General features: G+C 37.3%; 2 protein-coding genes across 5 annotated transcripts in view; one reads left to right on the forward strand and one right to left on the reverse strand.

Annotated features, from left to right (window-relative positions):
* Window positions 1-17902, reverse strand: part of ANKRD11 (ankyrin repeat domain containing 11) — a 376722-nt gene that overhangs the window by 335771 nt on the left and 23049 nt on the right. The gene's annotated exons all lie outside the window — the stretch shown is intronic.
* LOC140519987 (uncharacterized) overlaps window positions 8042-17902 on the forward strand; it is a 34075-nt gene continuing 24214 nt past the window's right edge. Inside the window, exon 1 of the mRNA XM_072633572.1 lies at window positions 8042-8112. Within this exon, the coding sequence (XP_072489673.1) occupies window positions 8042-8112 (71 nt within the window). The remainder of the gene's footprint in view (window positions 8113-17902) is intronic.

Below are 17902 nucleotides of genomic sequence, written 5' to 3' on the forward strand. Positions count from 1 at the left end.
AGACACTTACTAGCTATGTGACTCTGAGTAAAACATGTAACCTGTCTGCTCAGTTTCCTCATCTGAAAAATGGGAATGACAATACCTACTACACCTCCTAGGACTGTTACAAGAGAAAGAGATTTGCAAAGTACTCTGCAATGCTTAGAGCACTACATAAATGTGCAGTTTTATCATTATTCTATAGTAAGTCCTGTATTAGATACTTAGAAAGGCAAACTGTTCTTTACTTCATATAAAAATATGAACGTTATTAGAGAGGAAGAGATAAGGCTTTATTTAACAAACCTAGAACTAAACTTGAACAATAACTGTTCTCAAAGGTTATTATAAATTTAGCAGATTGCTGATTTTAAGGTAACATACTTGGCACCAACATCAACTTCAAGGCAATTCATAACTAAGCAAAACTCACTATTCATTTATAATTCACTAAATAACAAGCTGACCAAAAAGAATTACTTTAGTTATAAATTCATTTGCATGAATGACATAAAGAACCAAATAAAAGCACAATTAAAATACATTGTCAAGATGTCATCCTGCCCAAAATTATCAAATTGGCCACCTGGGTCTCTGGGGTTTTTTGCTTCTAACCTTGCCATCCATTTCCACCCATTCATATAATCTGAAGCTTAGAACCTTGAAGGCTGATGGGAGACTTTAGAGTTGAGTAAGGTGGTCCTATTCAGTTCCAGGAAGCAAAACCACGATTTTAATTAGAAACACTCAATTCCACAATTCAAATATTTTACATAATACTACAGAAACTTTCACAACCTTAGAATTCAGATCCTTAGAAGGCACTATATATACACAAGAATCTAGAGAAAGACCTGAAATTCTGGGAGATTTCAGATTCTGAAATTGTAAACTTCATACCCTATTCCAGTTATTTAGTTAGCTCCAGAGGTCCCCGGGACCAGACGGCAGCACAAGACAACTTAATGCCCCTCCTCCCAACCCCAACCCCTAAGTGCCAAGCTGCTTTTACTGAAAGCTTCAGGGTAATTAACGTAGAACTCCATTCTAAAAGCAATGTAACCTAGCACTTGATTAGCAGTCACTACCACATTGAACTGAGTTTCTATGGCAACCAAGAAGAAAATATAAAGCAAACCAGTTTTACATGAAAATTATTCTTTATTACAATAAAATGTTGTCGCTAGGAAAAAGATTTTTATCAAAACCAAGCTAGACAGAAGACACTAAAAACATTAAGGCTATTTATTCTTACACTGAAAGCACATTCACAAAAATCCTACAGGATTCTAAGCAGCCCAATACTCTGACTCCTATCACCAAAGGTCGAAAACCTGTTTTGCTAGTACAACCACAAAAGTATGAGGAAGGTATATGCCTCATCTCATAAGAAGAAAATTATATCCACAACCCATTGCCCAGACAGCAAGTCAGCAAGAGAACTGACAATCAGAAAACCAGTACAAACTCTGTGCTTGTCTTTGAGGGATCATTCCCTAGATATCTCAGAAAGAGCAGTCTGAGAGTATAATATAACATGGCACATGCACTGACCAAAGCTTGATCACAGAAAAAATAAATATGCTAGCAAAGCAATGAATTCTGTGTGAAGGCTGCCTTTATTTTTAAACTGTGCTGCCAAAAACCCAAAGTATAGTGCTGCCAAAAACCCAAAGTATAAATTTATAAACCCAAGACAAGTGTTCTAACAACCCTGTCACAAACAAGAAAATTAACATAATAAAAATCCTCTTAGTTTTTAACACTTCTACAATTAATTCTTACCCATCAATAACTTCATACCCTAATATAGTCTTAAAAGAACTCTGCCTCCAGTTCCTCATAACCAATGGAATCAGAACACTAAATTAAAAGAACTCCACATTGTTATCTTTCTGGTTCTCAGCTGTTTATAGAACAATAAAATAACTGCTTTGTAACCATGTAATTATTCCCACGCCAATCTGAAAAGGAAAGAAAGCTAAACTTATGAGCCAAACTAGGAGGGATGATACAGGTGGATTTAAAAACCAACAGTCAGGGGAAGCTAGTAGATAGTGGCCCAGTAGATAGTCAGGAGGACCTAAGTTCAAATGTGACCTCAGACACTTGTTTGCTATGTGACCTTATGCCAGTCACTTAACCCTAATTGCCTTGCAAAAATAAAAAACCATCAGAAATTTTCCTCCAAAATTCCTCATGCAAGTTCTAACAAGTAGAACATCATATGTCAGCACACACTAAGTCAAATGTTAAAATATAATGGAACAACTAGAAGTAATCACTGGAAATTCCTAAACAAAACCATTGAAACATAATAAGCATGGAGAATTGAAGTGACAAAGCTAAAAAGCATTTTGCAATTACCTTCTCTACTTTCCACAATTAAATGACCTTCCTTAAGCCTCTACCTAGTTGTGCTGTTGTTTATCCTTCGTTCTTGAAGAGAACCATGACATCATGAAAGTGATGCCATGACATGCATGTGAATTAAGTAAGGGAGGATTGTGCCAAGTCACCAGCCTCACTTTCTCCTCTGGAGCCATCTGGGTCCAATGGCCAAATACACAAGACAACTAGAGACAGCCCCACCTAATTGTGTCAAAATGGAAAGGAAGGGGGCATTATTGGGTTAGACACACATGCCTCTCCAATTATGGTAGCCGCAGTCAGGAAGCAGAAACTGGTCAGAGGCCCACTCCTTAGACCAGTGCTATGAGTTGTGACCCCATATGATGTCCTGTAACTGAATGTGGGGGTCGTGAAAAATTGGGCAGCAGTAAAAAGTTTCTGAACACACAACAACCAAAAATTAATTCAAAATCAAACACATAATGAATCTGAGGTGTTTCTGGAAGCACTTGACCAAGTTGCATAACATGACTTCACAGAAGTCTTGGTTCTGAACACACTTCATACTTCGAATGCAGTCAAGCCATGCAACACCAACAACGCTACCAGAAATACCTCAGCTCAAATTCAAGACTACTGTATGTTATGAATTACAGTGCTTTTACTGTACAAAATTTTCTATTGTTACAGAAACATAATTATGAAAAATACTTTTAATATTTTTCTACCATCATTCTTTATCATGTAAGTATCAACATAGTATATCTTTTAGACTGTATTGTGTTAGAATGTTATTTTTTAAATTTCTGTTATCTCCATCTTTTACAGAAATGTAAGTGTTTAATTGTAGCAAGTAAAGACAAAAGCCCTTTAATAATAATACTTCTCCACCATCCCTGCTGCACATGTATGTGAACATCAAATGTTTTTTAATTAAGCACAAAAAAATGCAATTTCATAAACTAAAGCTAGTATTTGAGAAATTATTAGCACTATTTATATTTTAGGACAAAAATATTTTTCAGTTATGGATAAGTGGCTAAATTTAGACAGAAGAGGTAAAAATACCAATGACAATGCAGCAGTCTTCACCAGATTGCAGTACACATAAACTGACAGAAAGAAAAAATATGCTGAATCATCTTTGCAATATGGATTTTCTTCTAATAATGATGATGGTATGGAAAAACCTCTTTGCATAATTTGTAATGAAGTTGTGGCTTCGGAGACCATGAAACCAGTCAAACTAAAAGGACATCCTAATACCAAGCACACAGTTTACTGCATAAACCAAAGGGACAACTTTTTGAACAAGTTTTAAAAGCTTCAAATAAAGAAAAACAATGTTTTGAGAAATTTGTTACTATCAAGGAAAAATATTTACTTGCAGCAACACTGTGTAAAGACCGGATTTGATAGACTTCGCTTTTCTCAGCATTGCAATGATCTAAGACAATTCCAAAAGACTCATGCTGGAAAATGCTGTCCACAACCAGAATTAGTAGTTGTCCGTTTTCGAAGAGGACCAAAATGACATCAGCATGATAAAGTGAAGTTTCATTGTGTCCGACTGTGGCTGATCAGACCAATATGAGCTCAGAACGCTCTACCACAGGTTAGGCACAGATAGTCCATATGAATTTTTGGGGTAGGTACTCCAAATTTGCGCATCCTATGTTTACTTTATGCTGTCTCAATTCTGCTTTTGCTCATAGAGCAGAGCACCCTTTCTGATGTGGGCTCGCCATGCTGAGAGTTCCTGTGCCAATGTCTTCCATGTTGCACAGTCAAATCCAAAGTTCTTGAGAGAGACCCTGAAAGTGTCCTTGCATCACTTCTTCTGACCACCATGTGATCGCCTGCCCCATGAGAGTTCTCCATAAAACAGTCTTTTTGGCAAGAGCACATTTTGCATTCAAACAACATTGTCAGCCCATGGGAGTTGTGCTCTCTGAAGCACTGTTTGAATGTTTGGCAGTTCAGCTCGAACAAGGACTTCAGTGTCTGGTACCTTATCCTGCCAGGTGATCCTCAGAATCTTCCTAAGACAGTTCAAATGGAAGCGATTCAATTTCCCTCTACTTTGGTCTTGGCTTGTAGCCTTTTCAAATTGAAGAACTTACCATCAGCATGAGAGTTGACCTTGATGCTGTGTTCATCCTCATCAAAAGCATTTGACAACATGCTTGAAAACATCATGCATAGGAGCAAGCACACAGGCTTGTTTCACTCCACTGGTGACTGGAAAGGCACAAAAGCATTGTCCACTATCCAGAACCCAGGCAAACATGCCATCATGAAACTGACGTACAATACTGATGAACTTCTAAGGGCAGTCAAATTTTGACATAATTTTCCATAAGCCCTCACAACAAACAGTGTCAAAGGCCCTGGTCAGATCTACAAACGTTGTGTACAGACCTCTGTTCTGTTCCTGGCATTTCTCCTGGAGTTGTCAGGGAGCAAACACCATACTGACTGTTCCTTGGCCCTTTCTGAAGCCACACTGATTCTCAGGTATATGACCATCTTGCAGGTGAAGGATCAGTCAATTAAGGAGGACTCTAGCAAGAATTTTGTCAGCAATGACTAAGAGAGAGATTCCGCCCTCCCCCCCCCCCCCCCCCCCTGCTCCCTCACCCTGTGATTGCCACAGGACAATCTATTCCCTTAGCCTTTACAGAAATGGACAATGAAGGCATCCTTGAACTCCTTGGGGAAAACTTCCTCTTGCCATATAACCTGGAAAATTTCAGTCAGCTTTCATATGAGCAATGGTCCCCCTACCTTGTAAATCTCAGCTGGAATAGAATCAGCATCAGGTGCTTTGCCACATGAAAGGAGCCTAATGGCCCTCAAAACCTCTTCTTCAGTTGGAAGTCCAGTTACTGAGGGACTGACTTCAACCTGAGGTAAATGGTCAATGGCCTCAGTATTGATTGATGATGGTCTGTTCAGAACACTATGGAAGTGTGTAGCCCATCTCTCTAGGATCACATCCTTATCACTAATCAATGTGGCTCCATCAGTACTGAATAGTTCTGATGGTCCATAAATAGCTTTCAGGGAATCATAAAAGTACTTTAGATTGTTATTATCAGCGTAAAACTAAATTTCATCTGCCTTCTTACTGAGCCAGGAATCCTGCATCTCTCTAAGCTTTGCTGTCCACAACCAAAAAAAGAACTACAGAATCCAAATACAGATGGACGCATACCATTTTCTCTTTTTTCAGTTGGTCTTTGCACTTTATTTCTTACGGTTTTTCCCTTTTTGTTCTGATTCTTCTATCACAACATGACTAATGTGGAAATGTTTAACATGATTGTACATGTATAGCCTATATCAGACAGTGTGCTGTCTTGAAAAGGGAGAAGGAGGAGGAAGGGGAAAAATCTAGAAGTCAAAATCCTGTAAAAGTGGATGTTGGAAACTAAAAGGAAAAGTACTTACTTGCATCTTGAGAAACTTCTCATTTAGCTGCAAAAACTGTGTAATAGAAGACCTCATGTTATCTGCTACTATTAAAATGTCAGAAATAGCCCATGGGAAAAAGTATGGGGACAAAATTCAAATGATTCCTTGCTTTATGAAATGATATTGCTTCCAAAACAATTTCTGAAATTAGTTCACACCTCCATCAACAATGCATTAGTGTTCAAATTTTTCCACAACTGCTCTAACATTTATCATTTTCCTTTTCTATCGTATTAGCTAATCTGATACATTTGAGGTGTTTCCTCAGAGTTGTTTAATTTGCATTTCTCTGATCAATAGTGATTTAGAGCATTTTTTCATATGACTATCTAAAAATTGCCTGTTCATATTCTTTGACCATTTATCAAATAGGGAATGACTTGTCTTTTTATAAATTTGACTCAATTTTCTATATATTTGAGAAATAAGGCCCGTATCTGAGACACCTGTTATAAAGATTGCCTCCCAACATTCTGCCGTCCTTATTATCTTGGTTACACTGGTTTTGTTTATGCAAAAACTTTTTAATGTAGTGTAATCAAAATTATCCATTTTGCATTTCACAATGTTCTCTATCTGTTGCTTGGTCATAAATTCTTCCCTTCTCCACAGATCTAACAGGTAAATTATTCCTTGCTCTCTTAATCTGTCTATAATATCACCCTTTATGTCTAAATGACATACCCCTTCTGACGACCTTATCTTGGTATAAGATCTAAGAGGTTGGTCTATGCCTAGTTTCTGCCATTTTCCAGTTTTTCTGGAAGTTTTTGTCAGATAGTGCTAGTTCTTATCCCAGGAGCAGAAGTCTTTGGGTTTATCAAAACAGTACATTACTATAGTCATTTACTACCCAACCTCTTCCACTGATCAAACCATTTCTTAGCCAGTACCAAATTTAATGATTACCACTTCATAATAGTTTTAGATCTGGTATGGCTAGGCTACCTTCCTTTGCATTTTTTTTTTATTAATTCCCTTGATATTCTTGATCTTTTGTTCTTTCAAATGAACTGTTATTTTTTTCTAGACTCTATCAAAAAAATTTTGGCAGTTTGATTGGTATGGCACTGAATAAGTAAATTGATTTAGGCAGAATTGCCATTTTTATTACACTGGCTCAGCCTATCCATGAGCAACTGATATCTTCCCAATTGTTTAGATCTAACTTTATTTACGTAAAAAGTGTTTTACATTTGTGCTCATATAGTTCCTGAGCTTGTCTTGGCAAGTAGACTCTCAAATATTTTCAATTTTCAATTGTCTAGTTATTTCAAATGGAATTTCTCTATCTCTTGCTGCTGAGTTCTATTGGTAATATACAGAAATGTGGATATTTATGTTAGATTATTTTATATCCTGTGACTCTGCTAAAGTTGTTGTTTCAAGTAGTTTTTTAGTTAATTCCCTAGGATTCTCTAAGTAAACTATCATATCATCTGCAAAGAGTAATAGATTTGTTTCTTCATTGCCTACTCACTATCAAAGCTCACATTTCTAGTACCGATCTTGGACAAAAATGGTGAAAATGGGCATCCTTGTTTCACCTCTGATCTATTTTTATGTTTTTAATAGTACTACAAACATATATGGGACACCACTACTCTAGCTTCTTTAAGTTCTCCCTTTGTCTTGTTCAAATCTCTCCTGAAATTCACCTCTTTCCATGACAATTTTCCTAAGGAATGTACACATTTCACACTACATTTTCCAACGGCATAACTCAAGTCAGACTTTCCCCTGAAGCCACCAAGACAACAAATGAACACTTAGAATCCAATTTTATCTATGCTCTTGCCATTACTTAGCAGCTGTGAAATACACCAAGAGACTAAGACTTCCTTCGGATAGCAATGTTCCCTATTTTAGTTTGTCAATTACTAGTCAGGAACACTTATATTGTATATCAGGGGATAATCACCATTTCTGGTTTATTTGTCTAAAAAGTTCTCTCTCAAAGACATAGATAATTTGCTTCATAAAGGGGAAAAAAATCATTCATATAATCAAAAGATCCAACATTTATATATAAACCTAAAGTATTCCAAACCCTTAGAAAATTAGTCATTCTAAACAGGTAACAATTTATCTACTTAAGGACCAAAAGAATTTTTATGTTAACTTCCTGGAATATTTTATAAATCATTCTAAAACACAACACACATTCCTCTGCCTTCTCAAATGGGCACACTGAACACACTTTTACAGTTCTCCTTGATTCGGGGTAACCATGTCTATACCTTACAGGCTTTTTTCCTCCCTTACTTTCAGACTCTCTGCAGGTGAGGTGTACACCAACAGGTAAGTCTTTCAGAGTCTCTCTTCCCTTCATAATTTTTTTCAGGCCTGAAAACTAGATACTGAGATTAACCAGACTGCTTTGCAAAATAAAGAGTTAATATTAACTTGTCCCCAATAGGGAGTCTTTACCATGAGAAGTACCAGAACCTCAAATATTTAGAGATGAAAGGAAATCAGATTCATCTATTCCATCTCTCCAACACATGAATCCCATCTACACAATTACAAGTGGCCATTCAGCTTTAAACCTCCAGGAACAGTGTTTGCTACTTTGTGAAGCAGTTCAATTCATTTTGGATAGCTTTATTAGGAATGTTTTCCTTATACTTAGCCAAAAGCTGTCGCCCTGGGACTTCTACCCATCAGTAATCGGTCTACCCTGAGGCCAAGCTAAACAAGTCTCATCCAACTTCCAAATGAACCCTTCAATTATTTGAAGGCTGTTTCAGGTTTCCCTTAATCTCCATTATTTCAGGCTCAATGTCATCTACCCGTTTGCTTGCCCTCCTCCAGACTCCCTCAATATGCCCTATAAGAAATGGTTCACAGAACTGAACGAACTACTGCAGACCTAGCACAAGCAGGGAAGAATTTAAGAAACTGAGCACCAACCTTCCTCTGAGCACTGATCTTTCTACTGGCAGAGGCTCAAATTTTTTTGGCTAAATTTATATTAAGTATACAGGCTTCAAAAAGCCCTTCACCGTTTTTCAAACTCAATGATTTAAAGTCACATCTCCTGAGCTTTTACTTAATGAAGCAGTTTTTGATCCCTAAACTCCGAACTTAAAATTTAATGAGGAAAAATAAAATGTTATCAAATTCAACCAGTGTTCGTGCCTATGATCTTTTTAGGTTTCAATTCTGTTACCCAAGTTATAAACTTTTCCTTCCTGCTTCATATGATCTTAAAATTTACTAAGAATTACTTTAATTAAAGTTACTACTCATTTAAAATGTTGAACTAAACAGAATTCTGTAGGATTCTGCTGAAAACTCCATAACATTTTGAACTTAATTCCTTAATTTATTACAGTCAGCCCTCAAGGTACATGAACTGTTGAGCAAGTAGTTGTGAACCTACACAGTCCTCAGCCTTATCAGTTTCTGCTGTATGTCAGATAGGTACAGTGGCTGAATCACAGAGCTTGGAGTAAAGGAGTTGTTACTATAGCAACTTGAATGATAATACAGATTAACCTTGCTTCATGCAATTAATATAATTTGATTTGTAAACACATAACTCTTCAAAAAGACATTTTTAGAGATTTCTTTTGAATTGGCCCCAAATGCATTATAACGGTAAGCATTTTTCTAAAGAATTAATGCCCCCCCCCCCCAACAATCTAACTTTTTATATATGCTTATATGTAACACAGACAGGGAAGGGTGGGGGCAGGTGCAGAATGTGGGAGTGTGGAGAGAGGGGCCAGTTTCAGCATCAGGAAGACCTTGGGGTTCAACCTTACTCCCCAATACAAAGCTTTTCATTTGCTGGCCCAGGTACTCAAGCAACACTAGGTTGAGTCTAAATTACACAAGTTAGTTGCCAATCTGCAACAGTAGCAAGTCTCCTCAGTGGGAGCTCCTTGCCCTGATGATATCAGGTCTAGTATACAATGTCTCAAATTCAGGGCTTCAAGAGTTTTAAAATGCACCACAACCTTTGGCATATAATGGGCAAGGGTCTCACACACAGAGAGAGAAATTACTTAAAGCAAAGCAGATTTATGTGTATCAAGCAAAAATGTCATTTTATGCCTCAAACATACTTCATAAAGCTGAGGATTCCAAGAGGTCTCTGAAAGTCATATGGGTAGTAGGTATCTACCTATATTCTTACAACCCGATTCAAGATCCAACACCATTCCCACTCTCCTATGCTGCCTAGTTCTCCTTTTTGCAAGCAGACTTTCCAGCTGTGTTTCAGGACATAAGAGTGCTGCTGCTCATCTGAATTCATGTCACTTTGCTGACTAACCAATACAAATTTAGAATAGGGCTTCTTATTAAAACATTTTGTTAGTGATAAATTCAGGGTGGGGGGCATTGTGGTTATTTTTCTTTTGAATTAATAAGCATCAGATGAAACTGGAATCAAAATAAATGTTTGCAATTCTATACTTAAAAAAAGAATACTTTATGAAATAAGAATTAAAAAAACAAAGAATAATATGTAATAAATGTATGAATTTCTTAAAACATGGCCTAATTAATTTTTTAATTTCTAACTAATTTTTATTACTAAGATCTTAAACTTTAATAAAAATTCATATTTGTATTAAATTTGCATTTCAGCTTCAACTGATGTAAGTACTTCTCTCCAGCTTTTCAAGTAAAGCACAATGACTTTTTTCACCATCAATGAAAAACTCGTGTAATCAAACAGGCTTTTCTCTCTCAATAGTTCAAGAGCTGGTGGCTTGAAAAAAACCAGAATGCCTAATACAACTATTACTTTAAAGATAACATTCAATTGTAAGGTGGGAAGGGGAAAATGTTGTAAACAACTATTGTACTGTATTTGTTTTCTTCAGGAGAAGGAAAAATGTGTGAACTAGACTCATCTCTGTGAAACTTGCCACAAAATGGGATGGGCAGAGAGGGGAACAAGTTTTCATCTTCTGAAGAAAATCTGTGGTTTCTAGCAATTGAACCCACATGAAAAATTTTTCCTAGTATATTGCTTTCTTTCATGAATATTTTTGAGGTTTTACCTGGAGGAAAATGTGCAAAGAATCCAAAGGTCCATGAACCAAGGAATTAAATTAGTTTTTTTAATGTTTTTATTCAGCTTTTTAAGTATCTTGCTTTCAATTTACTTGTTCCTTTAAGAGATGTTTACCTTCTGCCATTCTTAAATAGTATTGCTATTACGTCCCTCATTGAGCAAAGCACCTTCAATGACTCCCCATCCCCTAAAGCTTAAAAATCCAAAATCCTCACCTTACTGGTTCAAGAAAATAAGCCTCAAAACAAACCCAGTGACTATATGAATACAATTACAAAACATTAAGTCATATCTAAAAATGTGGGAAAACATCAGTTGCTCGTGGGTAGGCCCAGGTAATATAATAAAAATGACAATTCTACCTAAATTAATTTACTTTTCAGTGCTATACTAATCAAACCACCAAAAATTTATTTTATAGAGCTAGAAAAAATAGTATCAGAATTCATCTGGAAGAACAAAAGGTCCAGAATATCAAGGAATTTAATGAAAAGAAATGCTAGGGAAGGTAGCCTAACCATACCAGATATTAAATCGTATTACAAAGCAGTGATCATCAAAACCACTTGGTACTGGCTAAGAAATAGAGGGGTAGTAGATCAGTGAAATAGTTGGGTACACAAGACATAATAGTCAATGACTACAGCAGTCTACTGTTTGGTAAACCCAAGGACCCCAGCTTCTGGGATAAGAACTCATTGTTCAACAAAAATTGCTGGGAAAACTGGATAACAGTGTGGTGGAAACCGGGCATAGATCAATGCCTGACACCATACGCAAGAATAAAGTCCAAATGCATACATGCTATAGGGATAAAGACTGAAACTATAAACAAATTAAGGGAGCAAGGAATAGTGTATCTGTCAGATTTATGGAGAATGGAGCAATTAATTTAGGTGAGCTGATCCAACCATTCTGGAGAGTAATTTGGAACTATGCCCAAAGGGCTATAAAAACATGCATACCCTTTGACGCAGCAATACTGCTTTTAGGGCTGTATCCCAAAGATCATAAAAATGGGAAAAGGACCCATGTGTACAAAAATATCTGTAGCAGCTTTTTTCGGGGTGGCCAAGAACTGGAAATTGAGGGGATGCCCATAAGTTGGGGAATGGCTGAACAACTTGTGGTATATGAATGTAATGCAATACTATTTGTGCTATAAGAAACAACGAGCAGGTAGACTTTGGGAAAACCTGGAAAGACTTACATGAACTGATGCTGAGTCAAGTGAGCAGAGCCAGGAGAACATTATACACAATAACAGCCAGTGTGAGGACTGATTTTGATAGACTTAGCCCTTCACAGTTATGCAAGGACCTAAAGCATTTCCAAAGGACTCATGATGCAAATTGCCATCCACATCCAGAGAAAGAACGATGGAATAGGAATGCAGAATGAAATAGACTCTTTTCTCCTTTGTTGTGTTTTGTTTTTCTCATGGTTTCTCCCATTCGTTTTTTAATTCTCATGACTAATTTTTAATTCATATGACTTATGTGAAAATGTGTTTAACAGGAATGCATGTATAGAATCCATGTAAGACTTCATGCCATCTTGGGGAAGGAGGGAGAGGGAGTAAATTTGGAAGTTATGGAAATGATTGTTGAAAAATGAAGACAACTGAAATAATAAATTGGGGGGGGGGCCTCCAGAATCCAGAATTCAAGCTGCTATCCAGTTATTTCCTTCTGCTCCTTTTTATTCAAACTTGTCTATTTATTTTCCTCAAAAATTCACCTCCATCCCTTACAAAAGAGCATACTTATCCCCATATACAAAAACACTAACCCCATTATGCAATCCTACACAATTTCTTCAAGCCTGGCCTTGTCAGAGATGAACCAGGGAGGAACACAGGAGCCACTTAACCCTATCTTTTCTTACTAACAGTTATCTTGTTATAACTCACCCTAGATCACAATAACAACCACTTGAGGGCAAGAATTCAGTTACGCTATTTATATCTCTTTTCCAAATTCAGTCTATAAATATTTGTTTACTGATTGAAAAAGTGTCCAGAAGCATGATTCTGGTACCAAATACTATGCATATTCAACAGGTTTATTCAATACTAATTTATATTTCTCTAAGAAACCATACCACCAGCGTCAAATTATTTTCTGAACAACAGAAAAGCTTATTTCCAGAAAAAGGTATGGAAATGGCAACAATCTAATCCACATCGTAAGTTTATTAAATATATTGCTGGGCTACATTTTTAATGCGGTAATACAGTATATCAAGCCAAACATTTCCTTTTACCTTAAATTCACATGCACAGACCTACTAGTGACTTGAATTATACTTCACCACCAGCCATGAACAAGTCCCAAACAAGCTTGATTAGACTATTGATCTTTTAAGTTATTTCTATTTAATTTGATTTGCTAAGTACATATCCCCTTAAAAAGCCTCAGGCCCAACACAATATAAAAGTACAAAACAATAAAATAAAAGATAGAAAAGGCTAGTCTTATGTCTGCTTCATACAAGACCCTTCAGACTAATCTAATAAAAAGCTAAACAGATCTGCCTCACACCATTACCTTTAAGATAATTTTAATGTAACTGTTTCTTTCATCCCTATCAGCTATTTTAGTTGCTACATTCATGGCTGCAACTATGATAATTAAGATTACTCAATAGTTTTCATTATATAGCCAGATTTCACTGCTATATGGCTTTTAAATCTAGTGGGTGTTCTAATATTCAGAAAGGAAGAGGAGTTTAGTATAGTTGGAGAGAGTATTGTTTTACAAATCTTCCTCTGTGTGAGTGTATATATACATACACATATCTATAAATATATAAAATATCTTAATAGCAGAAATAACTAAAAGTATGGAGAACAAAAGAAAACAAATAATTTTGGGGGCCAAAAGGGCAGAAAGGAAGGACCCAATATAACCTCAAGGTCTGGTTTTTGTCTGTCATTCTCGAGGAGGACCAAAATGACATCACTATGCTAGAGTCTGGTTATAATGTATCTAACTTGTGGCTGAGCAGACCAAAACGAGCTCTGAATCTTTTACCACAGGTCAGGCACAGAGAAATCCATGTAAACATTTGGGGTGTACTCTCTAAATTTGCACATCTCACATTTCTTTTGAGCTACTTCAATTCTGCTTTGTTCACAGAGCATGCACCTTCTCTGATATGGGCACAGCGTGCTGGGCAGTCCTGTGCCATTGTCGCTCATGTCACACTATCGATTCCAAATTTCTTGAGACCTTGAGAGTGTCCTTGTAACGCTTCTTCTGACCACCATGAGAACACTTGCCTTGTGTGAGTTCTCCATAAAAGTCTTTCTGGCAAGCATATGTCAAGATCACATGGCTTATTGCGAACTCACATCCTTCCTTCTCCTTTCCTAGGGAAATTTTTTCCAGGACCCTTCATGGCAATGAAGACCTCACTTCGGTAAGCTGCCATCCAGTCCTGACTCCAGTTGTAAATCCTGGGGTTTTTTTTAACATAAAGAATTGGTAAGTTTTCATTAGCAATTAAAGCAAGCACAATAAAATAGATGACACTCAAGTTATAGAACTTCTATAAAAAAAAAAAGCATAACTCCCCAAAAAAGGCAAGCCATTATCATTCCTGAGTTACATTTCCACCCCTGCCACCCATGGAGGAAAAGCTTTTCCCTCAAAACCTTCTTCCTGGTGTTCACTGATAACTATGCCCCACTCCATTTTCTCTTCTCCAGAGATAAGTACACAAGTTGCTTCACAAAAATCTTCTATACTTGTAACACTACTCATGAATTCTATAAATATGACAGTGAGGTGAGAAGAAATACACAATCATTCCTTATGGTAGCAGTGAGTGGGAAATTTCAGGTACAAACTTTGAGGGGATTAAGTCAAGAGTATAACTTAGACACTCAAGGTTTGGTTGACCAATGTCAGTGCAGTATCTGGAGTCAGATATACTAGGCTAATTACTGACTCCATAACCTTGGGCTCTGTTCTCTATCTATACTACTACACTTGATGACCTCTCACCAGCCTCAATGAATTCAGCTCTCATCACTCTGCAGAATACTATCACATTTATTGTCCAATATTAACCTCTCCATCCCTAGTATCTCATTTCCTACTGCCTGCTGTACATTTCCTAGATATCTTAAATTTGACATGTCCAAAACTCAATTGATCTTTTCCTAAAAAATTCTCTTCTTAACTTTCCTATTACTGTCAAAGGTGCCACTATTCTCCCAGTGCCCCAGGTTTTGAAACCTAATTGTCATCTTCAAGACCAAACTCTCTCATGCTCCATTAACCATTCAGTTACCAAGTATTATCATTTCTACCCTTGCAACATCAAACATCAATATCTTTCTTGTATCTACCCCCTTTTCTCCTGTGAAGCCACCACCACTCTGGTGGGGACTTACCATCTCCTCATGCCTGGGCTGTGGAAAGAGTCTGTTCATTGGTCTCCCTGTGTCAAATCTTTCCCCACTGCTTGACATATTCTGCTGTAGTTGCCCAATTGATTTTCCTAAAGCCCAAGTCTGATCATGTCTTTCTAAAGCACAAACCATGGCCAAGACTGATCCATAAAATGGAGTATTTGTAATGTGCTTTGCAAATATAAATAAATGTTAGTTGTAGTGGTTGGTGCAGTGGATAGAGAGGTAGGTCTGGAATCAGAAAGACCAGAGCTCACATCTATCTTCAGATATGTACTAGCTTTGTGACCCCAGACATGTCACTTAACCTCTTTTTGCCTGAGTTTCCTCAATTATAATGGAGATAATAACAGCACAAACCTCAAAAAGTTGTTTTAAGGATCTATTAAGATAAAAACTGTAAAATGCCTGGCACACAGTAGGTGCTGTGAAAATGCTTTTTTTTCCTTCTCCCATTATGTCATACTGCCTGACACATACTCCCCATTCAATGAGACGGTCAATAAACATTTTATTAAGTGCCTATTATGTGCCAGAATTGTACTAAGCATAGAGTACAAAAAAAGACAAAAGATGGTTCCTGCTTTCAAGAAGTACATAGTCTAATAGAAAAGACAACATGATAGCAATCACATGCAAACAAGTTATATAGATAGCACAGAATCAGAGAAGACCAAGGCAAGAGCATTAAGGGAAAAGAGACTGGAAGTGCATAGAGAGGTTATGGCTTGGTAAATAAATTTAAGAAACATCAGCAGAGATGATAATTGAACCCATGGGAGTTAATGAACCCATCAAGTAAAATAATATAGAGGGAAAAGAGGACAGGGCCCAGGGCCACACACAACTGAGCTGGACTCTAGCCAGCAAAGGAGGCCAAGAAGTAATGTTCAGACAGATAGAGAGACCCAGCAGTAGTGTCCTAAAACCCTGGAGAGAAGAGTTATCTGGGTGTGAGTCACAGTGTTAAAGACTACAAAGGCTGTCAAGAAGGATGAAAACTGGAAGAAAAAAAAAATTCATTAGATGTAACAACTAAGAGATCACCGGTAACCTTGGAGAGTTTCACTTATACAAAGAGGTCAGAAGTCAGGCTGAGGGGGGAGGGGAAGAGGAAAAGCAGCAGTTCCACCCCCAGTCTGGAGTACTGGGCTTTAAGTGAGCAAGACCTGAATTCAAAGTCATGCTCAGAAACTTAACTTGCTACACGACCCTCAGAAAGTCACTTAACCTCTATTTGCCTCACTTTTGTAGCATCTGTAAAATGAGGATAAGAATAACAGCACCTACCTCTCCCAGGGTTATTGTGATGATCAAATGAGTTTAAAATTTTGAAGTGCTAAGCACAGTGTTTGGCACATGATAATGGTGGTGGTGGTCACTGTGATGCTGATAATAACAGTAATAATAACAGCAAACAGTCACATCATGTTTAAGGTTTGCAAAAGCACTTTACTACAAGTTGTCTCAAAAACACCCTGAATTATCTCAGGTGATTCTCACAATGACCCTGGGACATAGGTGCTACTATTATCCCTATTTTGCAGTCAAGGAAACTGAGGCACAGAATGGTTAAGTGACTTGCCCAAAGTCATAAAACTAGTAAACATCTGAGGCAGCATTTGAACTCAGCTCTTCTTGTCTCCAAGTCGTACACTTGAGAGAATCTGAAGTACAGAACTAGAGAGCAGAAAGCTAAAGAAAGATTCTATCACAAGTTATGGTGATAAACTAAGTATCACTACAACTTGTGTGAGAAGGGATATTGTTTTTGTTTGTTTTGCTTCCACAAATGTTCTTGAAAAATAGTAAAAGTCATTGGCTGACGGGAGCTTGTGAAAAGATAAGCAGGTACAACCTGTTTTTTCAAGGATGATGGTCAAATATATTTTGGCCTCAGGGGGGAACTAAAAGGGTTGGGGCAGGAGAAACAGCAGCTCAACCCTAGCTTACTACCCCTTCTACATGATCTGCATAAGGAGGAAATGTAGGGAAATAAAGTGAGGGATTTGAGGAATTTGAACTAACCCTAACTCTACCAGGAAGGACAGAACTCACTTACCTCACCCCGGCTTCTGTATCAGTGTGGGTGTTCCTAGGGAGCACCGCACCCACTTCTAAGCATAAAAATAAATGTCTTCCTCGGCCCACTCTGTCTCCCAATTCTTTCAATAAGAGGAGGTTTATCATATGAGTCTTCCAGAGGACCCTCTGGAAAGGGAAGCAATGGGTAATGGCAGCTCATCCAGGGTTAACTCCCTATCCCTGCCTGGGAAGTCCTGTGATCCCCACAACTGTGTTTCTCACACTTGTGATAAAATCAAAGATCATCCTCAACCCTCAATCTAAGATCACAGTTTTAGGTGACTAAGCATTTCTACCATAACTTCCCATCTGGTTTCAAGTATGATTCCTACCATAATTTTCAAGCTGAGTCAGAAGCAATACTTAAAAAAAGAGAAATAAACAAGACCTCTCAACAACTCACTAAAAGAAAGTATTTTTTAAATTTTTACAAGGGCATTCTATCCAAAAAAAAAAATTTTACAACTCTAAAAGTAGTATAGAAATGCCCAGAATAAAACTTTTGCTATAATTCTTGTTTTTACATGCATAAAGAAACTCTGCAAATTATCCAA

The sequence above is a fragment of the Notamacropus eugenii genome, chromosome 1, assembly GCF_028372415.1.
Source record: "Notamacropus eugenii isolate mMacEug1 chromosome 1, mMacEug1.pri_v2, whole genome shotgun sequence".
Classification (NCBI taxonomy): domain Eukaryota; kingdom Metazoa; phylum Chordata; class Mammalia; order Diprotodontia; family Macropodidae; genus Notamacropus; species Notamacropus eugenii.